Source organism: Prionailurus viverrinus, chromosome A1, assembly GCF_022837055.1.
Source record: "Prionailurus viverrinus isolate Anna chromosome A1, UM_Priviv_1.0, whole genome shotgun sequence".
Lineage (NCBI taxonomy): Eukaryota > Metazoa > Chordata > Mammalia > Carnivora > Felidae > Prionailurus > Prionailurus viverrinus.
In genome coordinates this window covers 86057254-86075457 of record NC_062561.1, presented here as the reverse complement: position 1 = coordinate 86075457, position 18204 = coordinate 86057254, and the positions used below count along the sequence as shown (strand labels likewise).

Below are 18204 nucleotides of genomic sequence, written 5' to 3'. Positions count from 1 at the left end.
AATACAGAAAAAAATATTTTTATTTTCAATTTTTATTAAAAATATTTTCTTTCATTTTTATTACTATATTTTTTCCTTTTGTAAATTTTTTCATATTATATTTTACTTCCATCGTTTTATTTTAGTCTACTTCAGTGTTTTTGTTGTGACCGGCGCAACAAACACCGAGATCAGGGTCCTGAGGGTAGGGGAATGTAAGAAAAAAAGACAGAAGAGAAGACAGTTTGGGAACAGGAGGGTCCCCTGGGCTGATGGCCCAAGTGATGGCTTTATTGTTGCTGTACACAATCTTTTATATCAAGACTCTTATGGGTCAGGCCATTCTTTTTTTTTTTTTTCACATTTCAAACTTTTTATTTGCATATTAAAAAATTGTACATTCCAATAATTAAAATCATGTGAAGAAAAAACTGGCACTGTGATTAAACTACATTTCACAGCCTGCAGGTCACCTTGGACCAGCAATGGTCGTCTCTACCCATCTTCTTTCAAAAGCAAGTTCTTTTCCTTTGCTGCCAGCCAGACAGGCAGAGGTGAAAGGCTTGGCATTCGTAGTCAGTAGTTCTCGATTCTTTGATGTGAAAAGGGGCAGCACAGTCATTTAAACTCGATCCAACCTCTTTGCATCTTACAAAGTTAAACAGCTAAAGAAGTAAAATAAGAAGGCAATGCTTGTGGAATGTACAGTGCATATTGGCGGCGCACGCCTCATTACGATTCGCCTGCTTGCTTCTCCTGCTCAATCGTTTCTTTTGAAGGCAGCGGATTTTTCTCTTGCGTTTCTGTCTTCTTCAATTTAGACTTCTCGAATTTCTCAATCTCAGCCATATCAGGTTTGTCAGACATGGTTGCAGAGGAAACGGAGCGAGGTGCACGAGTGAGCGAAGTCCGATCTGCGCAGCGGCCGCCGCCGAATGCCTGGGTCAGACCATTCTAAGAATAAACAGGTTTCACATGATCGCTGCCAACCAAAACATTTAGTTCTGTGTACCTTGTGAACTTTCTAAACAGGTCACAGCAAGACCTTGTTGATAGATTGCTAGCAAAACACAGTTCCCATGTTTGTTTCTATTTGACCCGGGGTAGAAAAAGGGGAGGTAACATTACTGCCAACACCCACAGAACACAGGCTTCAGGAATTAACTTTCTCAGCCTTGACAAGGCTTTCATATGCCCTTGAAAGTGGGGGGAATGGGAGGGGGAACCACCGGGTTGGCTGAGTCAACAGGAAGCCGTTGCTCAACCCAGTCTCAGCCTGGCACCGGGGCTCTGCCTCCCACAGTATTCACCTTTTCAAATTTTCAAACAAATTCCTTTTTATTTTTTTTAATCTTTTTCATTTCTTTTCTTTCTCTTGAAAGCAGAAAGAGAAAATCTTCATTTTTACCTTCAATTTCTATTAAAAATATTTTTAAGTTTTTTACTATATATTTTTGCTTTTATGTACTTTTTTTCAAATTCTATTTAACTTCCATCATTTTATTTTAGTCTACTACTGTGTATTCACTTTTTTCAAATTTTCAAACATTTTTTTTCAATATTTGAAATTTATTCTCAAATTGATTTCCATACAACACCCAGTGCTCATCCCAAAAGGTGCCCTCCTCAATACCCATCACCCACCCTCCCTTCCCTCCCCCCCCCCCCCCCATCAATCCTCAGTTTGTTCTCAGTTTTTAAGAGTCTCTTATGCTTTGGCTCTCTCCCACTCTAACCTCTTTTTTTTTTCGTTCCCCTCCCCCATAGGTTTCTGTTAAGTTTCTCAGGATCCACATAAGAGTGAAAACATGTGATATCTGTCTTTCTCTGTATGGCTTATTTCACTTAGCATCACACTCTCCAGTTCCATCCACGTTGCTACAAAGGACCATATTTCGTTCTTTCTCATTGCCATGTAGTACTCCATTGTGTATATAAACCACAATTTCTTTATCCATTCATCAGTTGATGGACATTTAGGCTCTATCCATAATTTGACTATTGTTGAGAGTGCTGCTATAAACATTGGGGTACAAGTGCCCCTAGGCATCAGTACTCCTGTATCCCTTGGGTAAATTCCTAGTAGTGCTATTGCTGGGTCATAGGGTAGGTCTATTGTTAATTTTCTGAGGACCTCCACACTGTTTTCCAGAGTGGCTGCACCAATTTGCATTCCCACCAACAGTGCAAGAGGGTTCCCGTTTCTCCACATCCTCTCCAGATTCTATAGTCTCCTGATTTATTCATTTTGGCCACTCTGACTGGTGTGAGGTGATATCAGAGTGTGGTTTTGATTTGTATTTCCCTGATAAGGAACAACGTTGAGCATCTTTTCATGTGCCTGTTGGCCATCCGGATATCTTCTTTAGAGAAGTGTGTATTCATGTTTTCTGCCCATTTCTTCACTGGGTTATTTGTTTTTCGGGTGTGGAGTTTGGTGAGCTCTTTATAGATTTTGGATACGAGCCCTTTGTCTGATAGGTCATTTGCAAATATCTTTTCCCATTCCGTTGGTTGCCTTTTAGTTTTGTTGGTTGTTTCCTTTGCTGTGCAGAAGCTTTTTATCTTCATAAGGTCCCAGTAATTCACTTTTGCTTTTAATTCCCTTGCCTTTGGGGATGTGTCGAGTAAGAGATTGCTACGGCTGAGGTCAGAGAGGTCTTTTCCTGCTTTCTCCTCTAGGGTTTTGATGGTTTCCTGTCTCACATTCAGGTCCTTTATCCATTTTGAGTTTATTTTTGTGAATGGTGTGATAAAGTGGTCTAGTTTCAACCTTCTGCATGTTGCTGTCCAGTTCTCCCAGCACCATTTGTTAAAGAGACTGTCTTTTTTTCCATTGGATGTTCTTTTCTGCTTTGTCAAAGATGAGTTGGCCATGCGTTTGTGGGTCTATTTCTGGGGTTTCTATTCTATTCTATTCCATTGGTCTATGTGTCTGTTTCATGCCAATACCATGCTGTCTTGATGATTACAGCTTTGTAGGAGAGGCTAAAGTCTGGGATTGTGATGCCTCCTGCTTTGGTCTTCTTCTTCAAAATTCCTTTGGCTATTCGGGGCCTTTTGTGGTTCCATATGAATTTTAGGATTGCTTGTTCTAGTTTCGAGAAGAATGCTGGTGCAATTTTGATTGGGATTGCATTGAATGTGTAGATAGCTTTGGGTAGTATTGACATTTTGACAATATTTATTCTTCCAATCCATGAGCAGGGAATGTTTTTCCATTTCTTTATATCTTCATCAATTTCCTTCATAAGCTTTCTATAGTTTTCAGCATACAGATCCTTTGCATCTTTGGTTAGATTTATTCCTAGGTATTTTATGCTTCTTGGTGCAATTGTGAATGGGATCAGTTTCTTTGTCTTTCTGTTGCTTCATTGTTAGTGTATAAGAATGCAACTGATTTCTGTACATTGATTTGTATCCTGCAACTTGCTGAATTCCTGTATCAGTTCTAGCAGACTTTTGGTGGAATCTATCGGATTTTCCATGTATAGTATCATGTCATCTGCAAAAAGTGAAAGCTTGACTTCATTTTTGCCAATTTTGATGCCTTTGATTTCCTTTTGTTGTCTGATTGCTGATGCTAGAACTTCCAGCACTATGTTAAACAACAGCGGTGAGAGTGGGCATCCCTGTCGTGTTCCTGATCTCAGGGAAAAAGCTCTCAGTTTTTCCCCATGGAGGATGATGTTAGCTGTGGGCCTTTCATAAATGGCTTTGATGATGTTTAAGTATGTTCCTTCTATCCCGACTTTCTCAAGGGTTTTTATTAAGAAAGGGTGCTGGATTTTGTCAGGCCTTTTCTGCATCGATTGACAGGATCATATGGTTCTTCTCTTTTCTTTTATTAATGTGATGTATCACGTTGATTGATTTGCAAATGTTGAACCAGCCCTGCATCCCAGGAATGAATCCCACTTGATCATGGTGAATAATTCTCTTTATATGCCATTGAATTCGATTTGCTAGTATCTTATTGAGAATTTTTGCATCCATATTCATCAGGGATATTGGCTTGTAGTTCTCTTTTTTTACTGGGTCTCTGTCTGGTTTAGGAATCAAAGTAATACTGGCTTCATAGAATGAGTCTGGAAGTTTTCCTTCCCTTTCTATTTCTTGGACTAGCTTGAGAAGGATAGGTATTATCTCAGCTTTAAATGTCTGGTAGAACTCCCCTGGGAAGCCATCTGGTCCTGGACTCTTATTTGTTGGGAGATTTTTGATAACCAATTCAATTTCTTCGCTGGTTATGGGTCTGTTCAAGCTTTCTATTTCCTCCTGATTGAGTTTTGGTGAGTGTGGGTGTTCAGGAATTTGTCCATTTCTTCCAGGTTGTCCAATTTGTTGGCATATAATTTTTCATAGTATTCCCTGATAATTGTTTGTATCTCTGAGGGATTGGTTGTAATAATTCCAATTTCATTTATGATTTTATCTATTTGGGTCATCTCCCTTTTCTTTTTGAGAAGCCTGGCTAGCGGTTTGTCAATTTTGTTTATTTTTTCAAAAAACCAACTCTTGGTGTCGTTGATCTGCTCTACAGTTTTTTTAGATTCTATATTGTTTATTTCTGCTCTGATCTTTATAATTTCTCTTCTTCTGCTGGGTTTAGGCTGCCTTTGCTGTTCTGCTTCTAGTTCCTTTAGGTGTGCTGTTCGATTTTGTATTTGGGATTTTTCTTGTTTCTTGAGATAGGCCTGGATTGCAATGTATTTTCCTCTCAGGACTGCCTTTGCTGCGTCCCAAAGTGTTTGGAATGTTGTATTTTCATTTTCATTTGTTTCCATATATTTTTAAATTTCTTCTCTAATTGCCTGGTTGACCCACTCATTCGTTAGTAGGGTGTTCTTTAACCTCCATGCTTTTGGAGGTTTCCAGACTTTTTCCTGTGGTTGATTTCAAGCTTCATAGCATTGTGGTCTGAAAGTATGCAAGGTATAATTTCAATTCTTGTAAACTTATGGAGGGCTGTTTTGTGACCCAGTATATGATCTATCTTGGAGAATGTTCCATGTGCACTCGAGAAGAAAGTATATTCTGTTGCTTTGGGATGCAGAGTTCTAAATAGATCTGTCAAGTCCATCTGATCCAATGTCTCATTCAGGGCCCTTGTTTCTTTATTGACCGTGTGTCTAGATGATCTATCCATTTCTGTGAGTGGAGTGTTAAAATCCCCTGCAATGAGCACATTCTTATCAATAAGGTTGCTTATGTTTATGAGTAATTGTTTTATATATTTGGGGGCTCCCATATTCGGCGCATAGACATTTATAATTGTTAGCTCTTCCTGGTGGATAGACCCTGTAATTATTATATAATGCCATTCTTCATCTCTTGTTACAGCCTATAATTTAAAGTCTAGTTTGTCTGATGTAAGTATGGCTACTCCAGCTTTCTTTTGGCTTCCAGTCGCATGATAAATAGTTCTCTATCCCCTCACTCTCAGTCTAAAGGTGTCCTTAGGCCTAAAATGAGTCTCTTGTAGACAGCAAATAGATGGGTCTTGTTTTTTTTATCCATTCTGATACCCTATATCTTTTGGTTGGCACATTTAATCCATTTACATTCAGTGTTATTATAGAAAGATACAGGTTTAGAGTCATTGTGATGTCTGTAGGTTTCATGCTTGTAGTGACGTCTCTGGTACTTTATCTCACAGGATCCCCCTTAGGATCTCTTGTAGGACTGGTTTAGTGGTGACGAATTCCTTCAGTTGTTGTTTGTTTGGGAAGACCTTTATCTCTCCTTCTATTCTAAATGACAGACTTGCTGGTTAAAGGATTCTCAGCTGCATATTTTTTCTGTTCAACACATTGAAGATCTCATGACAATCCTTTCTGGCCTGCCAAGTTTCAAAAGAGAGATCAGTCACCAGTCTTATAGGTCTCCCTTTATGTTAGGGCATGTTTATCCCTTGCTGCTTTCAGGATTTTCTCTTTATCCTTGTATTTTGCCAGTTTCACTATGATATGTCGTGCAGAAGATCGATTCAAGTTACGTCTGAAGGGAGTTCTCTGTGCCTCTTGGATTTCAATGCCTTTTTCCTTCCCCAGTTCAGGGCAGTTCTCAGCTATGATTTCTTCAAGTATCCCTTCAGCACCTTCCCCTCTCTTTTCCTCCTCTGGGATACCTATTATGCATATATTATTTCTTTTTAGTGTATCACTTTGTTCTCTAATTTTCCCCTCATACTCCTGGATTTTTTTATCTCTCTTTTTCTCAGCTTCCTCTTTTTCCATAACTTTATCTTCTAGTTCACCTATTCTCTCCTCTCCCTCTTCAATCCGAGCCATCGTGGTTTCCATTTTGTTTTGCATTTCGTTTAAAGCGTTTTTCAGCTCCTGGTGACTGCTCCTTAGTCCCTTGATCTCTGTAGCAAGAGATTCTCTGCTGTCCTCTATACTGTTTTCAAGCCCAGCGATTAATTTTATGACTATTATTCTAAATTCACTTTCTGTTATGTTATTTAAATCCTTTTTGATCAGTTCATTAGCTGTTTTTATTTCCTGGAGATTCTTCTGAGGGGAATTCTTCTGTTTGGTCATTTTGGATAGTCCCTGGGGTGGTGCGGACCTGCAGGGCACTTCCCCTGTGCTGTGGTATATAACTGGAGCTGGTGAGCGGAGCCATAGTCAGACATGATGTCTGCCCCCAGCCCACCGCTGGGGCCACAGTCAGACTGGTGTGTGCCTTCTCTTCCCTTCTCCTAGGGGCGGGATTCACTGTGGGGTGGAGTGGCCCGTCTGGGCTACTTGCACACCGCCAGGCTTGTGGTGCTGGGGATCTGGTGTATTAGCTGGGGTGGGTAGGCAAGGTGTGCGGGGGCAGGAGGGGCAGGATTAGCTAGCTTCTCCTTAGGTGATCCACTTCAGGAGGGGCCCTGTGGCAGCCGGAGGGAGTCAGACCTGCTGCTGGAGGGGTGGCTCCGCAGAAGCACAGCATTGGGTATTTGCGCTGAGGGAGCAAGTTCCCTGGCAGGAACTGGTTCCCTTTGGGATTTTGGCTGGGGAATGGGCGAGGGAGATGGCACTGGCGAGCACCTTTGTTCCCCATCAAACTGAGCTCTGTCGTCACGGGGCTCAGCAACTCTCCCTCCCTTCGTCCTCCAGCCTCCCTGATTTCTGAGCAGAGCTGTTCACTTATGACCTCCCAGATGCTAAGTCGCGCTTGCTGTCGGAACACACTCCATCTGTCCCCTCCGCTTTTGCAAGCCAGACTCGGGGGCTCTGCTTGGCCGGCAGGCTGCCCCTCCACCCCGGCTCCCTCCCTCCAGTCGGTGCAGCACGCACCACCTCTCCGCCCTTCCTACCCTCTTCCATGGGCCTCTCATCTGCGCTGGGCTCCCGATACTCCGTTCTGCTAGTCTTCTGGAGGTTTTCTGGGTTAGTTAGGCAGGTGTAGGTGGAATCTAAGTGATCAGCAGGATGTGCGGTGAGCCCAGAGTCCTCCTACGCCGCCATCTTCCCCGAAAAGTCAGAATTCCTTTTTAAAGATTTTCCTTCATGAAACTTCTACAACTTTTCTTTGAATTTTGATTTTGTCCCAAGCCATTTCTCTCCAAATAACCAGTGTCATTTAGGACAAAATGACTTTCTTTTACTTTCAACAAAAATATATCTCCATGCCTTTCTTTCATATCTCCTACTTTCCTACATACAGAGTTGCTTTTGTTATTTTTATCACTTTCAATTACATTTAACCAATTGTGAATTATCTGTTACATCAGAAAAATGTTTAGGTGGTAAACTTATGACTCCATTAAGCATAAAGCATGGAATTAAATATTGTTAGTTTTTGTTGCCATAAGAAGTTAGAAGCATAAGCCTATGTCCAATAAGCAATGTTTTAGCATTCCATTTAATTTGGAAGAGGTCTAAATGTCTGAAGAACTTAATTCAATTTATCATTTAAGCAAAAAGTTAAAGTTTTAGGTTATCAGAGAGGCTGAAAGCTATCTTAACAATTACCCATGAAAACTATGAGGCAAACAAAGTTAACCACTACTTTAAATCATCCTTTTGTTAACAGACTGGAACAGAGATAACATGAGATTATCTGGCCTTTAATAAACCTGAGTAGAATAAAGTTTTATATTTAATGCTGATAACTTTAAAGACAGATCCAACAACCAAATTAGTTTAAACACCGGATATGTTTCATTTACTATTTAAATCCTGGGAAATTTGTTAAAACCTTAGGAAGTTATTATAAAGCACATCCTAAATAGGAATACAGATCATCACAAATCTTAAAACTTTATTTATTCAACCAAGGTGGCAATGAAAGACCCTAAAGGCAAATGTATAACATTATATAGTTGTTAGAGATACTTACCTCCTTTAACATGGAGAAGTTTTAACTAAGCATTCACAGACCTGATAAAGATAAAATCTAAAGTTTTGGTTTTCCAGCAGACAAAAGAGAAAGAAAAAAAAAAACCTTTGTTTACCTTGTCTTATCAAGAGCAGAACAGTCCAAGAAAACTGTCTTTTTTAACAGAGAGAAAAGCAGAATTTCAACCTTATACCAGTGTACTTTTAAAATTCCATTAATCTCAACCTTAGTAGAATAAAGTTTTATAATTTAAAAGACATGCCTATCTTAACAATATTTTATCGGTGTCCCCCTGAAAGGGCGGGCCTACGCCAGCCGACTCCATCTTGTTCTGTGTCCTTCACCTAGACCACGCCTCCTCCCTTTGAGTGACCTCCCGCTCACCCATTCAAGCTTCCTGATCAAAACACGCCACTTCCCCAGCCAATCGGCTGCCCCTAGACCCCTATAAAACCTTTGTGCTTTTGAAACTCGCCCTCTTTCCCTGGTATCTCACCACTGCGTCGGTGCAGGTAGGGGATTGAGCTCGAGCTAGCTCGAATAAAGGCTCTTTGCTTTTGCATCGGACTCGGCTCTCTAGTGGTCTTTGGGGATCACGAATTCTGGGCATAACATTTGGGGGCTCGACCCGGGATCCCCAAGACCCCCAAGGGACCCCCGACCCAGAGAGCCTGACTGGCCACGGTTAGTGTCTGTTTGTTCTGTCTTTTCTGTGTGAACTCATTTCTGGAATTCTGGTAGTGCCCGACGCGGTCTAAGTGGACGCACTGGAGGAACACGGGCCGGGAGTTTTGGAAGACGTTCCGATTCTCCCTTCTGGAAGGACGTGGAATCCCCTCAAAGGTCTGAGACGAGGCGGGTCGCTCCCGCTGGTCGGCGTGAGGCCATCGTCTTTGGAGGGACGTGGAATCCCCTCATCAGTTTTGGAGGGACGTGGAATCCCCTCAAAAGTAGCTTTCAGTTTTGCTTCCATGGAGTTGGAAGACTTTCTAGGGGCCCTCTGTTTGTCTGTTTTTGTGTTTCTCTGTTTTGCTCTGTGGACTTACTGGACGGACGTTATGGGACAGACTCGGACTACTCCTCTAAGTATTATGATTGATCACTTTAAGGATGAGGAGAAGAGCTAACAACCTCAGTGTGGAAGTCCGAAAGGGTCGGTTGCAGTTTTTTTGTTCTAGCGAGTGGCCAACTTTCAATGTCGGATGGCCACCAGAGGGGACCTTCGACCTCCCTACCATCCACTGAGTCAGGAGTATCATCTCTCAGCCTAAGACGGGCCATCTTGATCAGCTCCCTTACATTATCACTTGGCAGGACCTTGTAGAAGACCCACCCTCTTGGCTTAAGCCCTTCCTAACCCTGCTCCCTCCGGAGCCAAAACCCATTCTTGCTTTGCAGGAGACAGAGAAGAGGAAACGTCTTACCCAGCCTTCAGCACCCCTCTACCCTGTCCTACAGGGGGGTACTGAAGAAGAATTAATTTTTCCTCCCCCGTATAACCCCTCTAGGATGCCGGAAGAACACCATCCTCCCCCTCCGGGGGAGGCAGACGCTGTTCCGAGAGTGGGAGGCGGAAACGCTCCAGGGGGAAGCCCGCCCTTTACCAGACAAAGGGCTCAGAGGGAGCAATCCGCCTCCGCCGCCGACTCCACTATTCTGCCCCTGCGAGCCACCGGACCCCCAGACGCGGAGGGGAATCAGCCCCATCACTATTGGCCTTTCGCCACTAGTGACCTCTACAATTGGAAAGCTCAGAATCCTAAGTTTTCTGAGAAACCGGCAGGGCTTATTGATTTATTAGACTCTGTTCTTTTTACCCATCAGCCCACGTGGGATGATTGCCAGCAGCTTTTGCAGGTCCTGTTCACGACTGAAGAAAGAGAAAGAATCCTCAATGGGGCCCGAAAACTAGTTCCGGGAGCAGACGGGAATCCTACCACCAACCAGGCTCAGATAGATGCCTCCTTCCCCTTAACTCGGCCCCAGTGGGATTTCAACATGGCAGAAGGTAAGGAGAGGCTCCGGGTCTACCGCCAGACTCTAATGGGGGGTCTCCGAATGGCTGCTAGAAAGCCAACCAATTTGGCCAAGGTAGGAAATGTACAACAGGGAAAAGATGAATCTCCGGCTGCCTTTTTAGAACGGATCATGGAGGCATTCCGTACCTATACCCCCATGGATCCAGAGGCTCCGGAAAGCAAGGCAGCTTTTATCATGGCCTTTGTAAACCAGTCGGCCGTAGACATTAGGAGAAAATTACAGAAAATAGATAGACAGGAGAAAAAAGTCTGCATGACTTACTGGTGGTAGCCGAAAAGGTATAAAATAACCGGGAGCCTCCTGAGGACAAGCAGGCTCGTGCCATGGCGGCTGTCAGCAGTAAGCAGACTCAAGACCTGGCCAGAATACTGCTAGCTACCACTGCTGACTTCCCCGAGGAACGAGACCGCTGTCTCCGGCAGCTGGCAGACGACGCAAGAAAAGGTAAAGGAACCACCAAGAGGGGGAAGCAGAGGCTGCAGAAGGATCAGTGCACATACTGCAAGGAGATAGGGCATTGGGCCCGAGATTGTCCGAAAAGGGCCGGCAGGAAGGGAAGCAAGACTGATCGAGTAAAAGTCCTAGAGCTGGATGAACTAAGTGATTAGGGGAGTCAGGGTTCGGACCCTCTCCCCAAACCCAGGGTAACTCTTAAAGTGGAGGGGACCCCTATTGACTTCCTTGTCGACACCGGAGCACAACATTCGGTCCTCCGCACCCCACAAGAAAAACTAGCTATCAAGAAGTCCTGGGTACAAGGGGCAACTGGTATGAGCCAGTATTCATGGACTACCCGAAGAACAGTAGATTTGGGAACGGGCCGGGTATCCCACTCCTTTATGGTAATACCAGAATGCCCCTACCCGCTGTTAGGACGGGACTTACTGACCAAGATTGGAGCTCAGATAACTTTCAGACAAGGGGGGCCTCAGGTCACTGATGGCAAGGGCCACCCCATCCAGGTCCTGACCATGAAACTGGAGGATGAATACCTCCTCCACCAGGAGGCGCTCCCGAGAGAGGATAATATAGACAGATGGCTACAAGAATTCCCCTCGGTTTGGGCAGAGACAGGGGGGATGGGACTAGCCGCTCATAGGACCCCAGTCCTGGTAGAGCTCAAGCCAGGAGAGAGTCCGGTAAGGATCAAACAATACCCCATGTCTCAGGAGGCCCGGAAGGGGATCCAGCCACACATCCGGAGACTACGAAGCCTAGGGGTACTAGTTCCTTGCCAGTCTGCCTGGAACATCCCCTTACTGCCGGTCAAAAAGCCTCACACAAATGACTACCGACCGGTACAAGACCTCCGGGAAGTAAATAAGAGGGTCGCGGACATACACCCAACTGTTCCCAACCCATATACTCTCTTGAGCTCCTTAGCGCCCTCCAGGGTCTGGTATACTGTACTAGATTTAAAGGACGCCTTCTTCAGTCTGCCGTTGGCACCCCAGAGCCAACCCTTGTTCGCCTTTGAGTGGCATGATCCGGAGGAGGGCTACAGTGGACAACTCACCTGGACACGGCTACCTCAGGGATTCAAAAATTCACCCACCATCTTCGACGAGGCACTACACGAGGACCTGGGTGAGTACAGAAGGGAGCACCCTGGCCTCACCCTTCTACAGTATGTAGATGACATCCTGATTGCTGCCGACACTGCCAAAGACTGTGAGCGAGGGACCCAGGACCTGCTGGCTACCCTGGGGGCCTTAGGATACCGGGCATCCGCGAAGAAGGCTCAGATATGCAGGGAGAGGGTAAGTTACCTGGGATATATCCTGGAGGGCAGACAGCGGCGGTTATCAGAAGCCAGAAAAGAAACTGTCCTAAAGATCCCTACTCCCACCTCCCGAAGAGAAGTGAGGGAATTCCTAGGATCAGCCGGCTACTGCCACCTCTGGGTTCCAGGTTTTGCTGAGATCTCCAGGCCCCTATATGAAGCTACCAAAGAGGGGAACACATTTAAATGGGCTGAAAAAGAAGAAACTGCCTTTAATCAGTTAAAAAGGGCCCTCCTAAGTGCCCCAGCCCTGGGCCTACCGGACATTACGAAGCCCTTCCACCTCTTTGTAGACGAACATAAGGGAATAGCAAAAGGAGTTCTAACTCAAGCCTTAGGCCCCTGGAACCGTCCAGTGGCTTACCTGTCTAAGAAACTAGACCCAGTGGCTGCCGGCTGGCCGCCATGCCTAAGAATTATTGCAGCGACAGCACTCCTAGTCAAGGATGCAGACAAACTGACCCTAGGACAGGAGATCTGGATCACGACCCCACACGCCATTGAAGGGGTCCCTGAAACAGCCTCCGGATAGATGGATAAGCAATACAGGTATGACTCATTACCAGAGCCTCCTACTCAACCCTCCATGAGTGCGGTTCCACCCCAGTGCAGCCCTCAATCCTGCAACCCTGCTGCCCGACCCTGACCTAGGTGCTCCATTACATGACTGTGCGGGAATCCTGGAACAAGTACATGGATTCCGGACGGACCTGACCGACCGGCCCCTCCCCGATGCTGAGGCTACTTGGTTCACTGATGGCAGCAGCTTTGTGCGAGACGGACACAGGTATGCGGGTGCAGCGGTGGTCACCGAAACCGACACCATATGGGCGGAGGCTCTACCCTCCGGAACGTCAGCCCAGCGAGCAGAGCTCATAGCCCTCACCAAGGCGCTGATGCTGGGAGCTGGAAAATGGCTCAACATCTACACAGACAGCCGTTATGCATTTGCCACAGCTCATATTCATGGGGCAATTTATCAGGAGAGGGGGTTACTGACGGCAGAAGGACGGACTATAAAAAAATAAGCAGGAGATACTTAACCTGCTTACGGCCTTATGGCTTCCTGCCAAGCTAGCCATTATCCACTGCCAAGGGCACCAAAAAGCTGATAACCCAGTAGCTAGAGGTAATCGAAAGGCTGACCAGGCAGCCAAGGCAGTAGCCCTTACTCCAGTCCCCACCATGACCATACAACTACCAGACCCGGGAGACCCAGTTTTACCAGACCAGCCCAAGTACTCCCAGGAGGAGTTACAGCGGATCAAGAAACTCCCCATGGCCCAGGAGATAAAGGGATGGTGGTATACACCTAACAAGGAACTCGTGTTGCCAGACCAGCTCAGAGTCTCAATATTAGAGCACATGCATCGGTCTACTCACATGGGGGCCCGAAAATTAAAAGACTTAATCCGACATGCCGGAATTAAGATTCACCAACAGGACACCAAAATAGAGCAAGTTGTATCTGCCTGCAAGACCTGCCAACTCACCAATGCGAGGGCCACATCAAATAAAAAAGGAACCAGGCTCAGAGGCACCAGACCGGGAGCCCAATGGGAAGTCGACTTCACTGAAGTCAAACCAGAAAAGTATGGTTTTAAATATCTTTTAGTATTTACAGACACCTTCTCTGGCTGGGTGGAGGCATACCCAACCAAGCATGAAACGGCTCAGACAGTGGCTAAGAAGCTACTAGAAGACATCTTACCCAGGTATGGTTTTCCTGCCATGGTAGGATCAGACAATGGACCAGCTTTTATCTCGCAGGTAACACAGGCAGTAGCCAAGGCGGTGGGGGCAAACTGGAAATTACATTGTGCTTATAGGCCCCAGAGCTCAGGACAGGTAGAAAAAATAAATAGAACCCTAAAAGAGACCCTTACCAAATTAACCATGGAGACTGGCGGGGACTGGGTGACTCTCCTACCATACGCCCTTTACCGGGTTAGAAACACTCCTTACACTCTGGGTTTTACTCCCTACAAGATCATGTTTGGCAGGCCACCCCCTGTTATTCCCAGCCTTCGAGCTGAACTTATTGCTGAGTTTAAAGATCAAGAACTTTTTCTTTCCTTGAGCGGGCTCCAGAGGGCGCACGAGGACATTTGGCCGCGCCTCCGTGCCATCTACGAGGCTGGCCGGATCCCGACACCTCATCAGTACAGGCCGGGAGACTGGGTCTACGTCAAGAGGTACCACTGAGAGACTCTCGAGCCGCGCTGGAAGGGACCCTACATCGTGGTGTTGACAACCCCCACCGCTCTCAAGGTAGATGGCATCGCGACTTGGGTCCATCACACCCACGCCCAGCCAGCGGACCCCTCCTCGATCCGGAAGGACTTCGTCACGCGATGGGCCATCAGTCGGGACCAACACAACCCGCTCAAGCTCAAGCTACAGCGCATTCGACCCACCTAATACTGGTAACTCTGTTAACTCTGCTTGTCATTGCTCATACGCCCCCCAAAACATCACCTGGCAGATCATAGACACCAGCTCAGGGACAATACTTAATCAGACGTCCCAGAGCCACCCCAGGGACACTTGCTTCCCAGAACTTTGCGTAAACCTCCAAACTCTGTTCCCCTTGTCACCATAAATGCAGCCGGTCCCATGATTGGGTCCCTAAGCTACATGACAAGGGGGGAATGAAAGGGCAGGCCTATGCCAGCCGACTCCATCTTGTTCTGTGTCCTTCACCTAGACCACGCCTCCTCCCTTTGAGTGACCTCCCGCTCACCCATTCAAGCTTCCTGTTCAAAACACGCCACTTCCCCAGCCAATCGGCTGCCCCTAGACCCCTATAAAACCTTTGTGCTTTTGAAACTCGCCCCCTTTCCCTGGTATCTCACCACTGCGTCGGTGCAGGTAGGGGATTGAGCTCGAGCTAGCTCGAATAAAGGCTCTTTGCTTTTGCATCGGACTCGGCTCCCTAGTGGTCTTTGGGGATCACGAATTCTGGGCATAAAGTGTTACTATTATTTTTTTTTTTCCCTCGTGGAACCAGTAAGGAAATTTAAAGTTTAAGGAAGTGTGTTTTGCTATTTGACAGCCTGGGGAGCTGGAGTGATGTCTGAGGCATTGAAGAGTCAGATATGCAGCCGCACCCCAGGGGGTGAAAAAAATGGGAGGAAGGGGAGAGAAGGCAGGAAAGGTGAGGAGCCACCAAGAGGCCTGAAGGCAGACAGAGGCACAGAGGGCAAAGAAAAGAGTTCACATGTTCCTAAAGCCTGTCAGCTCAGAGATGAGCAGATATCGATTTTTGTTTTGTTTTGTATTATTTGTTTTGTTTTGTTTTTATTTTCCACTAGTGGAATTAGGCAGTCCATGTTGGGCCAGAGAACACAGGGAAGTTCCCCAAAACAAAAGGAGTTTTGGCAGATGCTTGGGAATATTCCTTAAAACCTCCATCCTGAGGCAGACTAGCCAGAGACAATTGGCTCTAATTATCACAGTTATAAAGCCAGGAAATGAATGACAGAGAAACCCTCACATACAGTTAACCAGAGTGTATAGGAAGAAACAGTGAGAGAGAGAGAGTCCCCTGTATTAGAGATGCCCTCTGTAAAATACATCTCACTATTTCAGTGCATTGCTTTGCTGACCATGATTGGAAGCTGGGCTCACTGCCTTGGTTGGGAATGCCCTGTGTCAGACAGTTGTTTAAAAGACACTGGAGTAGCAGCATCAAAGTTCTGTACAGCTCTAGTTGTGCAAGCATCATGAAACTCTTGGGCACAGACAACATACTGGGCTGGGGTCTGAATGATGTTCTTTAGAGAGCCCCAGTCACAGGCACACATGGAACAAGCACCACAAATATTTTCTAAAATACGAATTGTAAAAGGGCTGTAATGGACATACAGCTGAACTGATCTTTGCAATTATTTTACTATTGGAAAGAGCAGGACTTCATGGCCCAATTGCCCATTTTGCCTGACAATGGGAAACAGCTGGAGTTTACCAGCCTTATGGGATTTTTAAATGTACTTTTGCACTGGGGTAAGGACTTTATCAGAGCCAGTCAGTGAGTTTTTAAGAGGCTGGATATCCTCCCACCCTCTTGGGGGAGTATCTTCTGGCTGTAAAGGAGCCAGAGGCACAGGCTGACTATAGGGGGAATCGAGGTTTTTTCCTTCTTCTTAGATAACTTTATGTCTTTATATACATACATAGTCTGAGCTCAAAGGAGGAAGTGTAGTGCAGACAATGGACCAGGTGAGGATTATTTTAGGGGGGACATTGGACCCTTTAGAATGCCTGGCATTTAATATTTTCTCTATTTGTTCCCACACTTCAAGGGCATAAGTTCCTTGTTCTGTGAACCAAGGGCAATTTTGTTGGATAGTCAGCAATAATTTAAGGAGAGCCTTAGAGTAGAGTATTATCTGCTGTCTCCCCTAGTGAGTAAAGAATTCAAACATAGCGCTTTCGTTCAGGTGCTAGGGAGTCAGAGGGAGGGAGTTTCCCATTGGAGATCTCTCAAAAAGTTCCCAGGCAGTGAATCCTAATAGAGTTTCCCTTCATCCCTTACCTTATCAGGTAGAGACTGTACCCAATGCGTTTTTTTTTGTTTTGTTTTGTTTTGTTTTTGTTTTCGTTGTTGTTTTTGTTTGAGCTCCTTTACTGTTTCCCAGTGCTTGGCAACGTCAGCTCCCTGTCCATGTCAGCCCCAAATCCCCTTTCCTTCTGTCACATCAGGGTCACCATATGTTGTAGACTCTAAGTCTAAAGGTTTCTTTTGGCCAGCAAAAGAGCAGATGCAGGATTAAAGCAAGAGATGGCTAATGTCCGGGAAAAGACAAGCGCCCTGAATAAGGGTCCTTGCCCCACATTATTCAGATCAGAAGGCTTACAAACTTGATGGGCATGCACAAAGAGACAAACAAACTGGGAACATTAACGTGGAGACTTGAGGGAAGAAGGGGGTTTTGAAGATATATAGTGTTTGGGGTTCACGTCAATACAAAACAAAATCCTGGCGCCAGGCAGATGGGTAGATGGTTGTTAACAGCAGACAGGAGGCGCCCTGTCTGTTCTCTTTGTCAGCCTAGGGGATGAGACAGATGGGGGGAATAACCTCAGGGATAGCAAGGTATCTCTTCTTTTGTTAACCATCTCAGCTCTGGGCTGCTTTGCCTGCAGTGCAGTAGTCCATAGTCCAATTCACCAGTTTACCTAACCTGGCCCTACTCTCCTGTGAAAGCAGCTTTTCTGCTATAGTACTAAGTTGAGGGTGGTTCCACCCTGAACATCTAATCTTGTTTATTTCATATAGCTATGTATTGGGCACCATTGTGCCATTTCTATTTCAGGTCTTTGCCTCTCCCTCTCTATATCGGGGGTTCTGCACCCCCTCTGTATTTTGGAGCGTCTTTGCACCTCTCTATTCCTGACACCTTTGTGCATCCCTATTCTTAGAGTGCCTTTGCCCCCCTCTTCTTGGGTACCAATCTGGTTTACCAAAGCTTGGGTGTGAGCATTTCATGACTTTGTATTTCTATATGCCTTGTTAACCCATTGGTGGATACCTGGGGATTCCTAAGCTTATCCCCCACAATGATCTTTATGCCAATGAGGTATATTTTAAGGTGGAACATTTTGTTCCTTTCAATGGCATCTTTGAAGTCACTCTTAAAGACTTTTCTACTTAATGGAAGAATAATTCTACTTTTTATGCCTGGAAGTGGGGATCAACCCTGGAAATGGGGATCAGGAGATCATAAGCAAATACTGGGCACTCCAGGCTATCAGAAATGATCTTCTGGAAATCCTTTATTCCAATAGTCTTCTGGCTCATAACAAGTGAGGAAACTACCACAAACATTGTGTCTGCACCTGTTGGTCATTCCTTCCTACAAGATCTTAACATTAGGAAGAGCCACAAAGAAAGAAGACAAATTATTCATGTCTTCTGCCAGTTTTACAATAGTTTATGGGGATATAATCCATATGACATTTAAAGCTGGGCAATCATGCTTCTCAGGGGTAGAATTACCCATACTGTTCCTTCCCCACATGGTCCCTGACTTCGACTTTATGTCTTCTTTCAGTCATTTTAATTT

At 45.4% G+C, this 18204-nt stretch overlaps 1 protein-coding gene across 1 annotated transcript; it reads right to left on the bottom strand.

The window, feature by feature from the left end:
* Positions 1-346: 346 nt before the first annotated feature.
* On the bottom strand, positions 347-8340 carry LOC125167580 (thymosin beta-4-like). Its single transcript, XM_047861897.1, has 2 exons — positions 8314-8340; positions 347-933 (listed from the first exon to the last, which is right to left on the bottom strand). The coding sequence occupies exons 1-2, from the start codon at positions 8323-8325 to the stop codon at positions 712-714; spliced, it is 234 nt and encodes a 77-aa protein (XP_047717853.1). The 5' UTR covers positions 8326-8340; the 3' UTR covers positions 347-711.
* Positions 8341-18204: the final 9864 nt, after the last annotated feature.